General features: G+C 37.1%; 1 protein-coding gene across 6 annotated transcripts in view; it reads left to right on the forward strand.

Annotated features, from left to right (window-relative positions):
* The window catches only part of dgkd (diacylglycerol kinase delta), a 57,212-nt gene extending 40,987 nt beyond the window's left edge, over positions 1-16,225 (forward strand). For 2 of the 6 annotated variants that reach the window (XR_013195733.1, XR_013195734.1), the window contains 8 exons: positions 33-187; positions 633-741; positions 863-955; positions 4,933-5,052; positions 9,031-9,148; positions 10,003-10,133; positions 11,440-11,891; positions 15,594-16,225. Coding sequence is in view for 3 of the 6 variants with exons in the window: in XM_077207109.1 (XP_077063224.1) it covers positions 33-187; positions 633-741; positions 863-955; positions 4,933-5,052; positions 9,031-9,148; positions 10,003-10,133; positions 11,440-11,529 (816 nt within the window). In the remaining 3 variants the exon portion in view is untranslated. Of the gene's footprint in view, positions 1-32; positions 188-632; positions 742-862; positions 956-4,932; positions 5,053-9,030; positions 9,149-10,002; positions 10,134-11,439; positions 12,060-12,263 lie in introns of those variants that run through there. The other 4 variants (XM_077207109.1, XM_077207111.1, XR_013195735.1 and 1 more) reach the window with 3 other exon arrangements.
* Positions 16,226-22,481: the final 6,256 nt, after the last annotated feature.

The following is a 22,481-nucleotide window of genomic DNA, read 5'->3' on the forward strand; positions in this document are numbered from 1 at the left end:
TAAAACACGACTCAATTGTGGCTGTTTTGCAGGCGTTCGAGAACACTCTGAAATCATGGGAGGATAAACAGAGAGGAGAGATTCCTCGGCTGGTTTCCCAGCATGCATCACAGCCGGAGATTGTTTCTGAAGACGAAACCACTCAGATCAGTCTGTTCGGACAGGCGGCCGGGGCGCTGATACACAGGTACACAGATCTGATGTTCAGGTTTAACCATTCAAAAGATCGGGGTCAGCAAGATATTTTTTTCTTTTTAAATAAATTAGTACTTTTATTCATCAAGATTGCATTAAATTGATCAAAAATGGGAGTAAAGAGATTTATAATGTTACAAAAGAGTCTATTTCAAATAAATGCTGTTCTTTCAGAACTTTATATTCATCAATGAATCCTGAAAAATCAAATGTGTCACAGTTTCCACAGAAATATTAACCGTTTTCAACACTGATAAAAATCATAAATGTTTCTTAAGCATCAAATCATCATATTATACTGATTTCTGAAGGATCATGTGACACTGAAGACTGGAGTAATGATGCTCAAAATTCAGCCTTGAGTACAGGAATAAATTACACTTTAACACTTTTTTTTGTGTGTGTGTGTGTGTGTGTGTGTGTGTGTGTGTGTTTAGTATCAGGGAAGTGGCAGAGTCTCATCACACTATCGAGCAGGAATTGGCTCATGCGGTGAACGCCAGCTCTAAAGCCATGGACTGTGTGTACGCCAACAAAAGCAGCGGAGTGAGTGGCGTCTGACACCTGTCAATCACAGCGTGCTGATTATGACTCTCGTTTGGTTCAGATTCAGACGAGTGTATACTGATAACATCCTACTTATGAAGTGACGTGTGTGTGTTTGTAGGGTTTGACCTGTAGCGTTGTGATGGAGATGGTCAGTAACGTCAAAGCTCTTCACAGTGAGACCGAACTGCTGCTCGCGGGAAAGATGTGCCTGGTGAGTGAATCATGACATAAAATTAAATTAAAATAGAAATATTAGGTAAAAAACTTAAACTTAAAAAATTTTAAAACACAAATTAGAAATGTTGCGAGTGGCATCACCTCATCTTCCAGTTAATAACAAAATTATAATTGACATCCAGTTAATATATATTTGATTGTCCATTGATTTGTCCATTGTGACCTGATTGCAACTCTTCCTCTGTTTGTCTGTGCCTCCTGCAGCATAAAATAAAATGATGATAAACCTACACTTAAAAAATTTAAAACGTAAATTAGAAATGTTTCAGAATGTGTGTGTGTGTTTCAGAAGTCACAGTTTTTTAATGATGGTTATAGGAGGAATGCGTGATAAAAAAAAACTCTCTCATTAGTAGGGGTGTAACGATACACAAAACTGACAGTTCGGTTTTCCCACGGTTTTGACGTCTCGGTTCGGTTCGGTTTAGAAAGCTAAAAAAAAATTTAAACAGTGGTTTAATGAAAAAATGGTGTCTTTGTCTTTAAATTAATTCAATTACAATTAAACTTTTTGCAAGGATTAAAAATCTGCTAATGCTGTAAACTATATAGGGAGCCGCACATTACTATAACATTAAAGGTTAACAACAGAGCCTAAATTCAGATGCTATTTATTTTTTTAGATATAATAATCCACACTCAACACATTGTATGAAAACATGTAAACTGAACATAAGGCAGTTTTTGCATTAACTTTACTCTAATTTGTTATTGAAATATAATAATTTACACACTTGCTGTCATTTTCATGGAAGATATTTCAAACGTAGCCTACATTAAATAATCAAGATGTAATTAACAAGTTAGGTAAAATATAATATATAGGATAATATAGTGCATTTATTTAGTGCAAGAGTTCATTTCTCTAGGAACCAACAAGTTGTGGACACTGAATCGCTAGCCTGCTGAGGTAAATATAATGCTAGTGACAAGCTACGCAGTTTTATTGACGTCTTTCCGCTGCTGAAACACTGATTGAGCGTCTACACGAGTTATGATGCCTTTCAGTAAGTATACTGTATTTTCAACATACCTTCAGGAGTCCATTCATGTTTATTCTGTAACTGAGGAAGAGATGATCGCGTTTACTCGCGCTGCCACTTGAAATGAGGAGCTAGTACAGCGATCTGTCACGCCACATCAAAGAGCGCCAAAACGGCATTTATTGTTTGATTTTTGTGATCAAATAGTCAGAATTTGAAGATTACACCTTGCTTATTATCGAAAGTAACAAAACACAGAGCTTGCTATTTGGTGTTAATGGTGGTTAGGCTACAAAACTGAATTCGTTGTGTAAACATTCCAGGTCAAATGAGCCGTGCTGGGCGGGGCCGGGGTAGCAGGGGGCGGGGCGTGTTCGGTACGCCATGAGAGTATCGCGATTCGAAACGTGGGTTCTGTATCGCGGTTCTTCGGTTCGGTTCGAATATCGTTACACCCCTACTCATTAGTCACAATCAGAGTGTCTATGATCAGTGTTGGGGAAAGTTACTTTTAAAAGTAATGCATTACATTATTGCGTTACTCCCTAAAAAAGTAACTAGTTACGTTACTTAGGCCTTGTTTACAATGTCAGTGAAATGTGACCCAAGTCTGATGTTTTGCTCATATGTGACACAGATCGGATGTGTTCTATGACCGTGTAAACAGGAAAAAAAAAAACTCATGCATTTGGATATTTCGAGATCGGTTTCAGGCCTTGTTCATATGTGGAAATAAATCAGATATAAATCAGATATGTGCCGATGCGACTGTCATGTAAACAGGCAAATCGGACTGTCTGAGGCATTAGGCTACGTCTCCGCGGTTTAATGACGAGAGCAACCCCGACGCGCATCTGCGAAACATCATGTCGTCGTAGGAGAGGAATGTTGACACACGTTGAGAATATCAAAGGTCATCCTAAAATTTGGGACCCACTGGTCCTCGTTAAAGCCCGCCACGATCTCATGAAAGTGCGTATCTATAGCACAAATTTTATTTCTCTTGCCATTTATGCCAAAAATAGATTTGCGAGCATATGATACGCTGTTTTTGCGAGCATATGATACGCTGTTTTTGCATGCATATGATACGCTGTTTTTGTGTGCATATGATACGCCTTTTTCGCATGCATAATGATTCGCCGTTTTCGCGTGCATATAAAACTCCATTTTTGCATGCATATGATGCGCTGTTTTTGCGTGCATATGATGCGCTGTTTTTACGTGCATATGATACGCCGTTTTCCATGTGCATATGATACGCCGTTTTCGCGTGCATATAAAACAACATTTTTGCGTGCATATGATGCGCCGTTTTCGCGTACATATGATACGCCGTTTTTGCGTACATAAAAAATGCTGTTTTTGCGTGCATATGATACACCATTTTCGCATGCATATGATAAGCCGTTTTCGCGTGTATATAAAACGCGTTTTCGCGTGCATATGCGTGAATATGATACGCCGTTTTTGCATACATATGATACGCCGCTTTTTCATGCATATAAAACGCCGTTTTGGCGTGCATATGATACGCCGTTTTGGCGTGCATATGATACGCCGTTTTGGCATGCATATGATACGCCGTTTTGGCGTGCATATGATACGCCGTTTTTGCGTGCATATGATAAGCCGTTTTCGTGTACATATGATACGCCGTTTTTGCGTGCATATGATAAGCCGTTTTCGTGTACATATGATACGCCGTTTTTGCGTGCATATAAAACGCCGTTTTTGCGTGCATATGATATGCCGTTTTTGCGTGCATGTGATATGCACTTTATGGCGTGTAATACACACGCACTCCACACCCCTAATCCTAACCAAGGAGTTTACAGTGCGTATCATGCACGCAAAAACTATTTTGGGCATATAAATGGCATGAGAAATAAAATTAGTGGTATAGATACGCACTTTAATGAGATCGTGTTTTATGTTCCCACCAGTCCTGAAATCTCTCTCGCACACAATAACTGAAGCACATGCGCTGGCTGCAATGATGGCCCTTTTCGTCCTCCTCCGCCTCAAAATCATGCTGATGTTTAGCGAACTTCGCATATATCGCAAAGCTAGCATCAAGCATATAACGCGTTTGTCCATCTGTGCAAGAATCCCCTTTAAGCATGTGCAATGTTTCAGATAGTATGGCAAGTGTAAACAGATGAATCGGAAATGGGTCACAATTGAAAGAACGTGTAAACGGACGATAAAAAAAAATCGGATATAGGCAACAAATCTGAATTGGGCATCAAGACCTGCAGTGTAAAGGAGGCCTTAATTACCTTTTATGCAAAGTAATACGCTACATTTCTTTTGCATCACTTTTTCTCACCTGAGCTGGACTTAAATACAAAATATTTACGCCTGTACAGTAGAGGGCGCCGCTCAAATAAACCTATTAAAGAACAATAGGACACAGGAGAGGAAAGTTCAACACTCTTAATTCCAAATCTAATCTAAAATAAATGTAGCTTATTAGTATGGTTGAATTAGATAATTGAAGGTTATCAGCAAAGACATTGGTTAATAAAGTGAGATTAAATACATAAATATATTTGTGTAATTTAATATAGTTAATTATAAAGTTTTGCGTAAGATTGCATTTGACTGTTTTTATTAATTTTGTGGAATACTGAATGTTTTTGTGCAAGTGAGATGAGTAAATGTATGTTCACATTTAGTCTAGAACTAAAATAACCATCATGTTTACACACAACACTTCCTCACTTTATTTCTCCACTAATTTCTCTAACTAGTGTTATTTATTTGAAAAAGTAACTTAGATATTTTGTTGTAAATTGAAAAATTAATGCGTTATTTTACTAGTTACTTTAGTAATCTGATTAGGTATCTCAAGTTTCTTGTATTGAGTTACACACAACATTGTCTATGATAGACACTGAGCTCAAGTGATTATTTGATACGGTGATTGCAAGTCTTCTTCTGTTGTGTGTGTGTGTGTCTCCAGCAGTTGGATCCTCCTCAGAGAGATCAGCTCAGTGGAGCGCTGGCTTCTGTCACTCAGGAGTTACGCAGACTGACAGACATCAGCTGGCTCAGTCAGCTCATCGACCCGGCGGACGACGAGGTGCCTTGATCAGTCACACACAGATGTTTTAGGGGTGTTTTAGTGTCTGTAGTCTAGGGCTGATTGAAACCGGGGGGGGGGGATGATATTTAGGGCCCTATCTTACACCCGGTGTGACACAAGTGTGTTTCACTAGTTTCAGCCTGACGCAATTATCATTTTCACGTCCTGCGCCACGTTGTTTAAATAGCAAATGTATTTGCGCCCATGGGCTGCTGGTCTGAAAACGAGGTGTGTGTTCATGCGCATTAATGGCACGTTTCTATTTTGAGGAACTGAAATAGACTGAGCCATTGAACAAGTGAAAACTGCTTTAAAGTCAATGGCGCAGTATTATTATTTTTTCTTATTTTCTTATGTAAAAGATTATTATTGAGTACATAAAGATATGGTTGAATCCGGCTTGTCCCGTAGATGATCTCGCTTTAATGGTCTCTAGATCTTTAGATGTTCTCTAAAGACACGTTCGGTCTTTCCACTATCAAATCCCGCCATGTAAATAGCGAATCCGCCGTGGTGCGAGCGCAACTGGCTTTTAACTCATTAAGAGAATATAGACAACACTTTTAAATATCAGTCTTTCTACTTCAAATTTCACATTTAATTCAGTTTATTTCAATTTAGTTTTTCTGCAGTATATATTCCAATATACAAAATATTCAGAAATTTTCATCAGATGAATTAATCATTCTACAATGATTGTGGTGATTGATGTTGAGTTCATCTGCATAGAAAATCAACTTTTTACTAATTTTTTATAACTATGTAGGTAAAGATTATTGGATTATAAGTTTTACAAGAAATTTCAGTCTATATACTTCAACATTCTTACTGGCTATTTCTTTGTAATTATTTGTGAAATTTACTAGAAATGTAATTGGAAAGTAAAACCTTCACCAATTTTTTTCTAGTATATATTTTTTTAAATCTTGAATAATTCCCACTCTTTTGACCAGTTCAGTATGACTAATAATAACTGATTTTATTGTGATTAAAAATAAAAAATATTTAACAAAATAAGTTAAAGGGATAGTTCACTTTGAAATTATTTTTGGATATGTTTTAGCCTCAAGGGCATCCAAGATGCAGATGTCTTTGTTTCGACAGTATTTTCAATTTTGATATTTTTAGGTCAAACCGTTCTTGTCTGTCAGTCAAAGAGCATGCACAGAAAAGTCCAAATTAAACATGATTTAATGACTCGTAAATGTAAGTACACATTGATGGCCTAAAACACGAAACGAGCGGTTTGTGTGAGAAAACAAACAGTATTTACAGGACCTTCTCAAAGAATTAGCATATTGTGATAAAGTTCATTATTTTCCATAATGTAATGCTAAAAATTAAACTTTCGTATATTTTAGATTCATTGCACACCAACTGAAATATTTCAGGTCTTTTATTGTTTTAATACTGATGATTTTGGCATACAGCTCATGAAAACCCAAAATTCCTATCTCAAAAAATTAGCATATCATGAAAAGGGTCTCTAAACGAGCTACTAACCTAATCATCTGAATCAACTAATTAACTCTAAACACCTGCAAAAGATTCCTGAGGCTTTTAAAAACTCCCAGCCTGTTTCATTACTCAAAACCGCAATCATGGGTAAGACTGCCGACCTGACTGCTGTCCAGAAGGCCATCATTGACACCCTCAAGCAAGAGGGTAAGACACAGAAAGAAATTTCTGAACAAATAGGCTGTTCCCAGAGTGCTGTATCAAGGCACCTCAGTGGGAAGTCTGTGGGAAGGAAAAAGTGTGGCAAAAAACGCTGCACAACGAGAAGAGGTGACCGGACCCTGAGGAAGATTGTGGAGAAGGACCGATTCCAGACCTTGGGGGACCTGCGGAAGCAGTGGACTGAGTCAGGAGTAGAAACATCCAGAGCCACCGTGCACAGGCGTGTGCAGGAAATGGGCTACAGGTGCCGCATTCCCCAGGTCAAGCCACTTTTGAACCAGAAACAGCGGCAGAAGTGCCTGACCTGGGCTACAGAGAAGCAGCACTGGACTGTTGCTCAGTGGTCCAAAGTACTTTTTTCGGATGAAAGCAAATTTTGCATGTCATTCGGAAATCAAGGTGCCAGAGTCTGGAGGAAGACTGGGGAGAAGGAAATGCCAAAATGCCTGAAGTCCAGTGTCAAGTACCTACAGTCAGTGATGGTCTGGGGTGCCATGTCAGCTGCTGGTGTTGGTCCACTGTGTTTTATCAAGGGCAGGGTCAATGCAGCTAGCAATCAGGAGATTTTGGAGCACTTCATGCTTCCATCTGCTGAAAAGCTTTATGGAGATGAAGATTTCATTTTTCAGCACGACCTGGCACCTGCTCACAGTGCCAAAACCACTGGTAAATGGTTTACTGACCATGGTATTACTGTGCTCAATTGGCCTGCCAACTCTCCTGACCTGAACCCCATAGAGAATCTGTGGGATATTGTGAAGAGAAAGTTGAGAGACGCAAGACCCAACACTCTGGATGAGCTTAAGGCCGCTATCGAAGCATCCTGGGCCTCCATAACACCTCAGCAGTGCCACAGGCTGATTGCCTCCATGCCACGCCGCATTGAAGCAGTCATTTCTGCAAAAGGATTCCCGACCAAGTATTGAGTGCATAACTGAACATAATTATTTGAAGGTTGACTTTTTTTGTATTAAAAACACTTCTTTTATTGGTCGGATGAAATATGCTAATTTTTTGAGATAGGAATTTTGGGTTTTCATGAGCTGTATGCCAAAATCATTAGTATTAAAACAATAAAAGACCTGAAATATTTCAGTTGGTGTGCAATGAATCTAAAATAAATTAAAGTTTAATTTTTATCATTACATTATGGAAATTAATGAACTTTATCACAATATGCAAATTTTTTGAGAAGGACCTGGTATATCGTTTTTACCTCTTGTAATCACAGTGAGTGTGATGTACACGCGCGAGAGATCACTTCCGGGGCTTTCCGGCGCTTGCGCAGACAGAAGCGCCCGCGCCCTCAGAGTACTTGGACGTGACTGTGATTACAAGAGGTAAAAACGATACAAATACTGTTCGTTTTCTCACACAAACCGCTCGTTTCGTGTCTTAGGCCATCAATGTGTACTTACATTTACGAGTCATTAAATCATGTTTAATTTGGACTTTTCTGTGCATGCTCTTTGACTGACAGACAAGAACGGTTTGACCTAAAAATATAAAACTTGAAAATACTGTGGAAACAAAGACATCTGCATCTTGGATGCCCTTGAGGTAAGCTAAAACATATCAAAAATTAATTTCAAAGTGAACTATCCCTTTAAATATTAATAAATAAAATATATTGTAATAACACAGTGGTTCTGTAAAATTAGAAAAAAAGAGTAATACAAATAATTTTATTTTATTGTAAAATTTTAATTAATTTGTCTTAATTTCTCCATTTTTAAACAGTAACCCATCATGCTTTTATTTTGATGGGTTGCTGGCAAATAAAAACATGCGCTGCCGTTGTTCATTAATACACATGCAGCTCATAATAATAGCGCATATATTTATTTAAATCGCAGCTTGCATTATTTGACAAGCGCACTAAGCCATATCTCGATATTATTTCGATAAAATTACATATACTGTGTTAGATTAAACTGGGAAGGGTCACAGCACTTGCATATTGTTAGTTTCACGGCTTCTATTGTTCCCATTTGTCGCTTTGGATAAAAGCGTCTGCTAAATGATTAAATGAAAATTTGTATTTTGAAATAAATAAATAGATTTCTGTATTGTCATTGTACAATTTACATACAACAAAATTTTTTTGACTTTCCAACATATACAGTTAAGAATATTTAAGTTCATATTGCAATCAAAGGCCATATTGCCCATTATTAAATAAAGTGCTCATAGTGTTATTTCACCTAAATTGTCTTGTATGTCGAGAACGTGTTGTGGGGATGTTTATTGTGCAGCTCTACTGTATCCAGTGTATTAATGTGTGTTTGTGTGCAGGGTCAGCTGTCTGATTTCTCCAAGCGGAGTCGGAGTGCAAAGTTTCGCCTTGTGCCCAAATTCAAGAAAGACAAAAACAACAAAAATAAAGAGACGTGCGCCGCCCTCAACATGCCAGGTACGGCCGAGTGTCCACTAGGGCTGGGAATCGATTCAGATGTTCCCATTCGATTCGATTCACAAGCTTTTAATTCGATTTCGATTCCCGATTCGACTCAGTGAATACAGATTCAATACAAACCCTTTATTTATAAAAAAAGAACAGTGAACATAAGTTTACAAGTGGTTAATTAATAAAAAAAGAAATAAAGAGCCACAACCCTGTATAATAAACTCTTTTTATTTTAGGTACATTAAAACAGAACCCAACTCTATATTTCAAATGCATACAATGAATAGACAGGATTTTGATGATGAGTAAATGCATGTTCACATTTAGTCTAGACTACACACAACACTTCCTCACTTTATTTCTAACCAATTTCTCTAACTAGCGTTATTTATTTGAAAAAGTAACTTAGATATTTTGTTGTAAATTGAAAAAGTAATGCCTTATTTTACTAGTTGCTTTAGTAATCTGATTAGGTAACTCAAGTTTCTTGTAATGAGTTACACACAGCAATGAATGGACAGGATTTTGATGCAAGATGAATAATTGATGCTGAAAATTGGATGAGTCAGAACAGTGGCATGCCTTGAACAAACAGTTATTTTATGTTTAAGATAAAATAAACATAAAATCTCACAGCATTAGCTGTAACATCGAGGCTGCAAGCCTATGAAGAGTGTAGGAAAACTAATGCTGGCTTTTGGGTGATGGATGTATAAATAAATATGAAAGAAAATCGATTCGTGGACGATTTTGAATGGACCAATCTATATTTGTGCCCAGCCCTATGAATACAGACCTCCTCTCTCAGCTCATCCAGTGAGTGTGTGAGTGTGTAAACGGTGTGTGTGTCCTCTGAGCAGTGAACACCTGGGGTGTGGAGGAGGTGGGCGTCTGGCTGGAGGTGCTCTGTCTGTCCGAGTATAAGGAGATCTTCATCAGACACGATATCAGAGGACCAGAACTGCTCCAGCTGGAGAGGAGAGACCTGAAGGTTTGAGCTTTACTTGTGCTGTGATCCAGGAGATCTGGAGAAAAACTCAACACATACATCAATAATCAACAGAAGGATAATAACTGGATAATGAGGATTAATAGTTCAAATAAGAGTTTGATAATAAGTGATACGTAAATATACTTGCTTAAAATAAATAAATGAATAATTTGTTAAACTGATAAATAGATTAAATTCAAAATAATTTGATTAAAAATAATTAATTTAATTAAATGATTAAAATAAATATAAAAATAAATGGATTAAATACATACAATTAGATTTAAATAAATAAATTCTAGATCTCTCAAAGGTCATTATCGTTAACTAAAACTAAAACCCTTAAAAATTCATTATTTCAGTTCATGTTTATTTGATTTTAAGTAAAGTAAAATATAACTTAAATGTATTTTATTTCAATATACTTGGTTAAAATAAATAAATAAATAAATTATTCAAATGATAAATAGATTAAATTAAAAATAATTTGGTTAAAAATAATTTATTAAATTAAATTATTAAAATAAATATAAATATAAATGGATTAAATAAATACAATTAGATTTAAATAAATAAATACTAGATCTCACCAGGGATATTATCGTTAACTAAAACTAAAACCCTTAAAAAATCAATATTTCAGTTAAGGTTTATTTGATTTTAAGTAAAGTAAAATATAACTTAAATCTATTATATTTCAGCTTGTTGCCAAGTCATTTTCATTTAGTGTAAGTTGAAGCACTAACATAACTAAAAATAAATAAACTGAAACGTAATAAAATAATCTATATAGACATATTTTAAGAAAATTAAACAAATTACAAATGCAATAAAATTACTAAATGAAATGAATGTTGAAAAATTAATTCAAAATATTAACAAAAACTATAAATAGTATATCAGTGTTACTAAAATAACACTGCATCTAATGGTTCAGTACTATAGTGAGTAATCATATAATGTGATAGACTCTAAAAAAAATTCAAATAATATTTTACACGTATTTATTCACATTGTTAATGGGGCACTTATAAATAAAAATGTTTAGCTTCCTTTAAAATCTGTTTGTTTTGTATATATTGCTAATCTATTCGGTCAATGAATGGAAGTTGTTTTCAAGTTTTAAAAAATGCAATAATAAAAAAAAATCTTAGGATTATAGTCAAAGGGTCATTGCATCCACTGTTATAATCAATATAAATCAATATAATAGTAAAATAAAAAAACTCAAATGTGTGTACAACTCAAATGTGTTCTATTTCAGTCATGAGTTACAGACTTAAAGCATCTAATGTTTATGTGTCAGGACCTGGGCGTGACTAAAGTGGGCCATATGAAGCGGATCCTGCAGGGAATCAGGGATTTGAGTCGAAACAGCACAGCCAGCGAAGCCTAGACTCTTCACAGCCAATCAGATGCCTCGTTCAGACGTGACGTAGCCTCACCCGGCCAATCAGACGCTCAGTCACGACTGGGACCAGCCATACTCCGCCCACAACACCTCGACTCGACCAATCACAGTGTGCCTTCCGTTCTCCACCTCTGTGACATCATCGCTTTGGGGAATACTGTTTTACTCCCTATGAGGCGGAGCTTTTATCGAGAGCCATCAGAGTGTCGTAACGAGAGTTCGCAGACTGTCCAAATGATGAAAATGTATCCAGACTCAACTTTCACTTGATCTACCAACGTTGACTAACTTTCTCCGACTCTGAAACAACTTCTTACTTCTGCTGATGTCATCAAGGCCTTCGTTTGGTCGGTTTCGTGTGGTCTTGACGGCATGAGAGACTCTCAAATGATTTCAAGCGTGTTTGACCCTCCGATGAGCATAAAATACACAACATATGTAAAATACAATATAATTAGTGCTGGGCAACTTAATCGTGATTATCCGAAATAAAAGTTTGTGTTTACATAATATAATATGTGTGTGTACTGTGTATAATTATTTTGTATATAAATACACACACATATGCATGTATATATTAAAGAAATATTTGCATGTATATACTGTTTATATATAATGTATATCATATATAAATATTTATATATAAATAACACATTTTTCTTAAATATATATACATGCATATGTGTTTGTATTCATATATACAAAATAATTATACACAGTGCACACATATATTATGTAAACAAACTTTTATTTTGGATGCGATTAATCGTTGCCCTGCATTATTTATTATTTACTTTTACATTTATGCATCTAAAAGATGCTTTTATCTTAAGCGGCTTACATTGCATTTCAAGGTATAAATTAAATTTATGTTTTTTAATTATTTGATCAACATGCATTTTGAGATACAGGAATACAAAACAGTCTATTTTCATTGATTCGTTCCTGTATTGAATGAATCATATTCTCCATCATACATGAATTTGGCTTAAAGGAAGTAGTTCAGATCAGTCAGGAGTGCCTTAAACACTGTCTACACGGGCAGCTCACTAGATTTGAGCTTTTGAGAGCAGAAATGAATCAACACTCGGGTGAAAAGCATCATGAGATCTTTAACATGTTGTGGTGACAATCAACAGTACTGACCAATCAAACTCTCTGCTTTGCCCTTAACGTTCACATATCAGCCTGAAATCTCGATCTATGATCCTGGAATGATCAACCAGAAACGCTTTCAGACTAAATGTTTGGTTTGGAAAAGCGGCTGTTGATGCAAACGTTTAATAGACCACAAACAAACGCCACCGTTAAGTTAAGCTCTATCTACAGATACTGTGCTTGACTGTAGATTTCCATTCATTATCCTCATCCTTCCCTCGCGTTTTCTAACAAATCCTTCCCTCGCGGGTCAAAATAAATAAATAAATGACCCAAAGCCCTAAAATTATCCTTAAAGGTCCTTAAAGTTTTATTTTAGGTTTTGATGTCCGTAAGAATATATATTTGCGGTATAAGGCGAGACACTACAGGTGATTAGGGTCATTTTTTTAACTAGCAGATATCACCATGAAACTTTGCCAGTTGATTACCTACATTAAGATGAGAAAAAAATGTATTACAAGTTTTCTGTCATTTAATGTTTAAATATGCAAATGAGGCATTATCTAATTAAATATGCGCTAATTTGCATATATTTAAAAAAAAACTGAATCTGATTATTGGATAAAGCCAGGTTCAAAATTATTTTTTCATTGTGTTCGCATATTAGATGGGGAAAAAATTACAGAGGGATTTATGGATATCTAGTTTTGTTATCCTGTAAATCAGAATATACTGTCAATAGCCTTAAAAAATGATTTTCACCATGTTTTGGGGAATAAAATGTTATATAAATCAGGCTAGGAATAATATATTTACAAATCCCTCTGGAAATGTCTTCATAATATAACTAGGTACAAGACTGGAAAGTTTGGTGTATACAGGTGCTACTGAAGTGGAGATTTCGGACTTGGAGTATGAGAGAAAAGTCATTTGGGAAAACGGGCTTTAAAGATTTAGCATCAGCCAATGAGATTGTGCATTTAGAGTAAAATCCCCCCTTTTACTTTCACGATTGGTTGCTGATAAAAAGGAAATGACCATATTTGGATCCGACAATATTATCTCTCTAACGGTGTGTGTGATGACAGGGTGCAGATCGCGATCGCGGAGCAGAGGGATGATTTATAACGACAACTTTTGATGAATTTATGAGAAATCTACAGACCTAAACAGACGAAGTGTAGTAAAATAAAGACCTAAATGTGTATTTCGAACTTTTTTTCACCACAACTCGTAAAGAAGACATGTTATTGAAGACAAATATCCCGAAATCTCAAAATTGACCAGTGAAAAAAAAAAACACGTTTTTACCTGCCGTGTCTCACCTTAAGTACCAAAAACCATGTAAATATATTTTTACAGCTCCTTTCACAGGAGCTCTGCCGAGAACAGGTCGATTTTGGCCTGTCTACTTAATATTAATGAGCCTCTCTTCTGATTGGCCTGTTGTTTTCTGAGTTACCCACCATTGGTAACTGAGTAGTTCTGACATCACAAATATACGGAAGTCACAACAGCTCGTGAAAGGCACAGCTACTTTATACAGGCTGTGTGCGTTTGTCTGTGGATCGACTGTTTCGAAACTTATATGGTAGTTTCATAATCCCTAGACCTCTGTTGTCATGAACAAAGCCAGGAAATTTCAGTTTTGACAATATGGGACCTTTAATTTTTAAAGCTTTTTTTATTTAATTTTGGTAATATTTTTTCTATTTCTATTTTAGGAGATTTTTTTTATTTATTTACTAGATTTAATCAATAAATAGACATTTAAGCACATTCCTCACATTCTTTCAACTTAAATTCACAATTTCATGCCTAAATCTTTTAATTCAGCTCAAAATATCTTACACTGGGAGTCCTTGCCGACCTCTTGTGTAAAACAAATAATATAACATGATATTTCATGTCTCAGCCACTAGATGGCCTCTATATGGAGCAAATGAGCTGTTCCTCTGGGTCCTAAAGTCAGTTTCTTCACTAAGCATTCAGATACACATTATAAAATAATTTTTTTGGTAAAGTTTTAGCTGTTTCTATGTGTACTGAAGCTTTCCTAGTAATCCCTACATTCCTAACGGGGTCAAATTAACCCGATTTGTTACTTTTTTTTTAATTTCAACCACAAAAATCCTCGAATCCATTCAGTTTTTTATGTGTATTCGTGGTTCAGATATGACAAAAGTCATGTGGTCTTGGAAACCTAAGATGAACACTCGATTAAATAAATAAAAATCCGGGTCAAAATGACCCGAGGGAAGGATTAAAACATCTATCTTACATGTAGAACATCAACGACAGAGTATCTCCCTGGTCTCTTCCATGAATAGATGCCTTGTCGTAAATACCGTAATTACGAGACTTCAGCTTGTTAAAAGCGTTCACGTCCTCGTAGAGCTCGTAATTACAACTTGTAAACTGGGAATTTCCTGAGAGCTCTGACTTGCACCATGTGACCTCCTGATTCGTCATCTTTGAAATGACGGTAATTATGACTGATGGTTTGTCCTAACTAGCCCTGCCCATGATGAAATCTCATTGGTCAGTGGCTCTCAAAGGGGGAACATGCATTAAAGTAAACCGAAACAACTTAAAATCAAAGTATTTCATGTTTTATTTCACCCTCTCGACAACTGTTTTTCTGTGAAGAATCAGGAATCTTGAGAAACATGAAGGTCATCTAATTTAACAAGGTGATTTCTAGACCTAGAAAAGTCTGGAAATGGAAACGGTATAACTCTATGGGCATGTATAATTTGTTTTTAGTCTTCCCATTTTATTGGAAGTAAATCATGAAAAACTGAAACGGTTGAGAAGCACTGCTGCCTTTAAATAATTACTGACTTTACAACTTGTTTTGTTAAACTTGTGATCAAGTTCAATGCATTGCAGGTTGAGGAGACTAAACTTTAAATTCTAATAGTTTAACATGTTTCTTTGTTTTTAAGGTGTCGGTCAGTCATGAAGGGTTTTTCGGTGTGACGGTCTGGAAACGCTTTGGTTACGACCTGATCATATTTCAAATGCCATGTGAACCCTTGGATGTCACACACAGTCGCCTTGACCAGAGATGAAATGTTTTCTATAGTGTTTTTAAATGCTTTTTTACAAACACTTCTGGGATACAAAATTGACAAACACCGACTTTAAACCCTTTAATGGTTTTGCACACTTCATGTTTGTATGTGAGATGAGAGAGTCTACATGTTGTCTTGTTGTTAGATATAGACATGACGTGTGTGTGAGATAGAGTGTGAGTGTGTGTGTGTTTTCTCTCCTCAAGATAGTCTTAAAGTCAAACTTATATCATGTCATTTTGGACCCCAAGTTCGTCCAATCTCTCCGACTGTTAAATATTTATTTTTTTGTTAAGTTATAACTTACATCCATGTGACAGTGTCTATCTTTGAATTTTTGTTGTTGTTGTATATAGCCATTGCTAAGAATGTAAAAACTTCTTACTGTACAGTAAAAAACGTCAGTGTAAAACAAGGTGTGTGTAACGCTAAACTGCTGTCTTTTGTCATCTATCACAGTTTTTTACCAAACATGCAGAATAATAAATTACCTTTAAGTATCATTATACTGTACATATATTTTTATTCATAAAAATAATTATTTTAGTAATTTATTATAAAGTAGATTATATACAGGTCCTTCTCAAAAAATTTGCATATTGTGATAAAGTTCATTATTTTCCATAATGTAATGATAAAAATTAAACTTTCATATATTTTAGATTCATTGCACACCAACTGAAATATTTCAGGTCTTTTATTGTTTTAATACTGATGATTTTGGCATAAAGCTCATGAAAACCCAAAATTCCTGTCTCAAAAAATTAGCATATCATGAAAAGGGTCTCTAAACAAGCTATTAACCTAATCATCTGAATCAACTAATTAATTATAAACACCTGCAAAAGATTCCTGAGGCTTTTAAAAACTCCCAGCCTGTTTCATTACTCAAAACCGCAATCATGGGTAAGACTGGCGACCTGACTGCTGTCCAGAAGGCCATCATTGACACCCTCAAGCAAGAGGGTAAGACACAAAGAAATTTCTGAACAAATAGGCTGTTCCCAGAGTGCTGTATCAAGGCACCTCAGTGGGAAGTCTGTGGTAAGGAAAAAGTGTGGCAAAAAACGCTGCACAACGAGAAGAGGTGACCGGACCCTGAGGAAGATTGTGGAGAAGGACCGATTCCAGACCTTGGGGGACCTGCGGAAGCAGTGGACTGAGTCTGGAGTAGAAACCTCCAGAGCCACCGTGCACAGGCGTGTGCAGGAAATGGGCTACAGGTGCCGCATTCTCCAGGTCAAGCCACTTTTGAACCAGAAACAGCGGCAGATGCGCCTGACCTGGGCTACAGAGAAGCAGCACTGGACTGTTGCTCAGTTTTGCATGTCATTCGGAAATCAAGGTGCCAGAGTCTGGAGGAAGACTGGGGAGAAGGAAATGCCAAAATGCCTGAAGTCCAGTGTCAAGTACCTACAGTCAATGATGGTCTGGGGTGCCATGTCAGCTGCTGGTGTTGGTCCACTGTGTTTTATCAAGGGCAGGGTCAATGCAGCTAGCTATCAGGAGATTTTGGAGCACTTCATGCTTCCATCTGCTGAAAAGCTTTATGGAGATGAAGATTTCATTTTTCAGCACGACCTGGCACCTGCTCACAGTGCCAAAACCACTGGTAAATGGTTTACTGACCATGGTATTACTGTGCTCAATTGGCCTGCCAACTCTCTTGACCTGAACCCCATAGAGAATCTGTGGGATATTGTGAAGAGAAAGTTGAGAGATGCAAGACCCAACACTCTGGATGAGCTTAAGGCCGCTATCGAAGCATCCTGGGCCTCCATAACACCTCAGCAGTGCCACAGGCTGATTGCCTCCATGCCACGCCGCATTGAAGCAGTCATTTCTGCAAAAGGATTCCCGACCAAGTATTGACTATTGAGTGCATAACTGAACATAATTATTTGAAGGTTGACTTTTTTTTTTGTATTAAAAACACTTCTTTTATTGGTCGGATGAAATATGCTAATTTTTTGAGACAGGAATTTTGGGTTTTCATGAGCTGTATGCCAAAATCATCAGTATTAAAACAATAAAAGACCTGAAATATTTCAGTTGGTGTGCAATGAATCTAAAATATATGAAAGTTTAATTTTTATCATTACATTATGGAAAATAATGAACTTTATCACAATATGCTAATTTTTTGAGAAGGACCTTCTGGCGCCAAGTAAACCGACCTTGGCTAAGAGCCACCTTACATCCTGTCAAAATGTGCCTTAATGTGGCAGGTGATGAACACAAAGGACAAGATGGATCCTCTCCTACCCAGAGGTTTAGGTTCTGCGGTGATGGGAGAACATCATATGTTGACCTAATAAGGAAACTGATCCTACTCTCTTCCATTGACCAAAGGTCTTGCCAGCCCATTTTTCGTTGTTCCACACTCTCCCATCTCATCCACTCTCCCTGCTTGGCCTGAGAAATGGCCTTTATACATCTCATCCTCTCCTCCTGCTTTCGCACCTCGTTGACTACCAGCTTCTTCCTTTGAGCTGGGCCTGCCTTGTGCCATTTAGGAGGAGCTAAACTAAACCCAAAACCCCCTCTTCCATGCTGTACCTGTCCCACGATATCCTCAATTTGATGGTCAGCCTTTGCCTCTCCTACAGATTTCTTTGCTGACCACTTTCTACCAGTTTTTACCACAGGGGCTGCCTCCCCTACACATTTGTCACGTGACTCTGCTAAAGTCATTTCCAGTCTGACCTTGGCACACTTAAACTCCTCGGTTAAAGCAGAGACTGGCAGCTGCAATACTCCTTTACTATAAAGTCCCACTCTGCTGAGGCAGCGTGGAACTCCCAACCATTTCCTGATGTATGAACTTATTAACGCTTCCAGCTTATCCACTGTTGTCAAAGAAACCTCGTACACAGTCAGTGGCCACAGCAACCTTGGCAGTAGACCAAACTGAAAACACCAGAGTTTCAGTTTGCCTGGTAGAGCACAGCTGTTTATGCTCTTCAACCCTTCCACTGCTTGTCGTCTAACTTCTCCCACTCGAACTGTGTCCTTTAGATCCCAATCGTACCATCTCCCTAGACTCTTCACTGGCTTTTCAGAAACTGTTGGTATTGCCTCACCATTAATGAAGAATGTTTTATCTACTACCTTGCCTTTAATTATTGAGATGCTCCTTGATTTAGAGGGCTTAAATTGCATTCGTGCCCATTCAATATTATCTGTTAACTTCCCCAATAACCGATTAGTGCAGGCTACTGTTGTAGTCATGCTTGTCATGTCATCCATGTATGCTCTGATTGGTGGTAGTCGCTTCCCAGAAGCCAAGCGCTCTCCTCCTACTACCCATTTTGATGCCCTAATGATTACTTCCATTGCCATGGTAAAAGCCAGTGGAGAAATGGTGCATCCTGCCATTATTCCAACCTCTAAGCATTGCCATGTAGTGCTGAATTCTGGAGTTGAGAAACTAAATTGCAAATCTCCAAAATAGGCTGAAGAAAATCTTCCTTCGACGTTTAATAGTGAAATAGGACAAAACTGACTGATGTTTGTAGCATCTTTTTCTTTAGGTATAAAGACTCCACCTGCTCGGCGCCATGCTCTAGGTACGACCTGCTTTTCCCATGCCACTTTTATCAATTGCCACAGAATACGTAGAATTCCTGAAGCACTCTTGTACACTCTGTACGGAACTCCATTAGACCCCTCCATTTGGTATTCTGGTGGATTGATAGGTGGGATATCTGACGGAATTGACATAGGCTCATGCCTTTATGCCTTTGGTATGCGTTTCCTCCAAATATCTCTTTAGCTCAACCCTAGATGCTTTTAAAGTGCCATTCTTCTCACTGGTGAATAACTTCTTTACGAATTTGAATGGGTCTTTATAGAAATTAGCCCTCGCACGCTCCTTCTTTTTGTAGCGTTTCTGTAGATGCTCAGCTCTGCGTAATGTTGCAAGCTTATCTTTTATGGCCCTTTGTAAGAGATTGAGTCCCTCCTTCTGACTTTGTTGTGCTTTTTTCCATTGCTTCCTCAGCTGTCTCCTTTCTCTAACTAACCCTTCAATTTTCTGCTGCCGTATAGATACAGCAGGAGTAGTTTGTACTTTTTCCTTCCTTTTTTCCACACCAAACCTCTCACTTCCATATGTGTAAATGATGTCCCCAAATTTATCCAGCTTCTTTTCAACTGTACCAGTTAATCTTTCCAATGCAAAGCATAGATCTGTGTTTACCGTGTCCCATGCAGTTTTCTCACAAGCTCTTGGCCATCTAACTCCAGGCCTATGCCCTTTGAGGTTCTTTTCTCTCTTATGCTGGTTAGTCTGACCGGGTTCACAAGTATCAATGTGTTCATCACTAACTGTGCAAACCCTCCTCTCCTCTATGACAGGGGTGCTGATATCCCGCGAACTGTGGTTTGCTTCCTGTCGCTGGATTTCATTCGACTGACTTGACTGACTTCCTAAGAAGTACTGATCAATGCGAGGCCCTTGTTATAAATAATATAAATTTATAAAGTGTCATAATACTGCATACTGCAAATAATACTTATTTTATATTTATTTAAAATTTAAAAATATAAATTTTATAATGTTTAATATATAATAGTAATTCAATAAATTACAATATATAGTGTTATTGTACTGTTTATTTATAAGAAATAATTATTTTAAATAAAGTTGTATAGTTTCATTATATTACACATTTATTCTTATTATATATTATATTTTTAATAAATAAATCCATTGTGTAGTCATTAGTCACTTTTATTTATAACAAACTAAATAATTTTAATAGTAATTTAATTTAGATAATAAAGTGCATTGTATAGTCTCATTATACTGCACTCAAATTTTTATTATCTATTTATTGTAAAAATATATAGCCTAGAATACTATTTCAATATCAATGATATAGTGTCATTATAAATGTATATATCACAGATCATGCACCCATTGTTGCAAGAAGCATTTTAAATTTTCCAATTATAATCTAAAATGAAGTTAAAACAAATTACAAAAATGCATGTCACACGAAAGACTCAAGTAAGTGCACATTGCAATATATATACACTCACCTAAAGGAGTGTGTCTGACCCCCTTCCGCCTTCAGAACTGCCTTAATTCTATGTGGCATTGATTCATCAAGGTGCTGAAAGCATTCTTTAGAAAGGTTGGCCCATATTGATAGGATGTGTGTAAATGTGTGCCAAGAAAACATCCCCCACACCATTACACCACCACCAGCAGCCTGCACAGTGGTAACAAGGCATGATGGATCCATGTTCTCATTCTGTTTACGCCAAATTCAGAATCTACCATCTGTATGTCTCAACAGAAATCGAGACTCATCAAACCAGGCAACATTTTTCCAGTCTTCAACTGTCCAATTTTGGTGAGCTCTTGCAAATTGTAGCCTCTTTTTCCTATTTGTAGTGGAGATGAGTGGTACCCGGTGGGGTTTTCTGCTGTTGTAGCCCATCTGCCTCAAGGTTGTGCGTGTTGTGGCTTCACAAATGCTTTGCTGCATACCTCGGTTGTAACGAGTGGTTATTTCAGTCAAAGTTGCTCTTCTATCAGCTTGAATCAGTCTGCTCATTCTCCTCTGACCTCTAGCATCAACAAGGCATTTTCGCCCACAGGACTGCCGCATACTGGATGTTTTTCCCTTTTCACACCATTCTTTGTAAACCCTAGAAATGGTTGTGCGTGAAAATCCCAGTAACTGAGCAGATTGTGAAATACTCAGACCGGCCCGTCTGGCACGAACAACCATGCCACGCTCAAAATTACTTAAATCACCTTTCTTTCCCATTCTGACATTCAGTTTGGAGTTGAGGAGATTGTCTTGACCAGGAACACACCCCTAAATGCATTGAAGCAACTGCGATGTGATTGGTTGATTAGATAATTGCATTAATGAGAAATTGAACAGGTGTTCCTAATAATCCTTTAGGTGAGTGTATGTTATTATAGTATAATAAAACTTTTTAAAAAAAATTATATTCCTCATAAATAACATATGCTCTCAAACTACAGACTTCCCTATTCATCTATCATACATCACTGAGATATCCTGCAGAACAATATTCTCTTAAACACTTGTTTACTAATATCTGAAAATTATAGGACTTTCCATGTGATACCAGAGAATGTCTAATAAGGGGAGAACTTCCACTCTCAGTTTCTGAACTGGTTGCAGTTCCACTCTGGCTCCATATGAGGGCGCTCACAGGACGAGTGCAGAATGAATGGAGGTCAATGGAGCTATACCCCTAAAAATCCACTTTTCTCAGGATATAATTTTTTGTCTAGTAATTTGAATGTTGTATTCAAATTACTAGACAAAAAATTATATCCTGAGAAAAGTGGATTTTTCTATTTAACTAACATTTGAACTCCCCCTCATGCACTATTGAGACGAAGGTCTCACCTCCCTCATCCTAATCTACATTTCTCTCTCCCATTCTTCATCCTGGCAGAGTTCTCCCAAACTCACACAAGAATCTAAATGGTTTAATGTGAATGATTATCATCGAATTTTATACATGTTTGATATTATTTGAAATGTCTCGGGGCGACTGGTACAAATATCTCATTCCCAAAGAAGTAAACCAAAAAGTAATAAAGTACTTAGGAAGTTTAGAAACATCTTCCACACTGGAGGGTGTCTTTGAGTTAACACATTCTGACCATTTGACTGAATGCTAATTTTCCACTGCTAGCAAATACAGGTAAATTTCCACGGTAGATGATGTTTAGATTTGAAATGAGTTCTGGGTATATAATGA

This window comes from Siphateles boraxobius, unplaced genomic scaffold (assembly GCF_051911475.1).
Source record: "Siphateles boraxobius isolate OS27281-9 unplaced genomic scaffold, OSU_SipBor_1 6, whole genome shotgun sequence".
Lineage (NCBI taxonomy): Eukaryota > Metazoa > Chordata > Actinopteri > Cypriniformes > Leuciscidae > Siphateles > Siphateles boraxobius.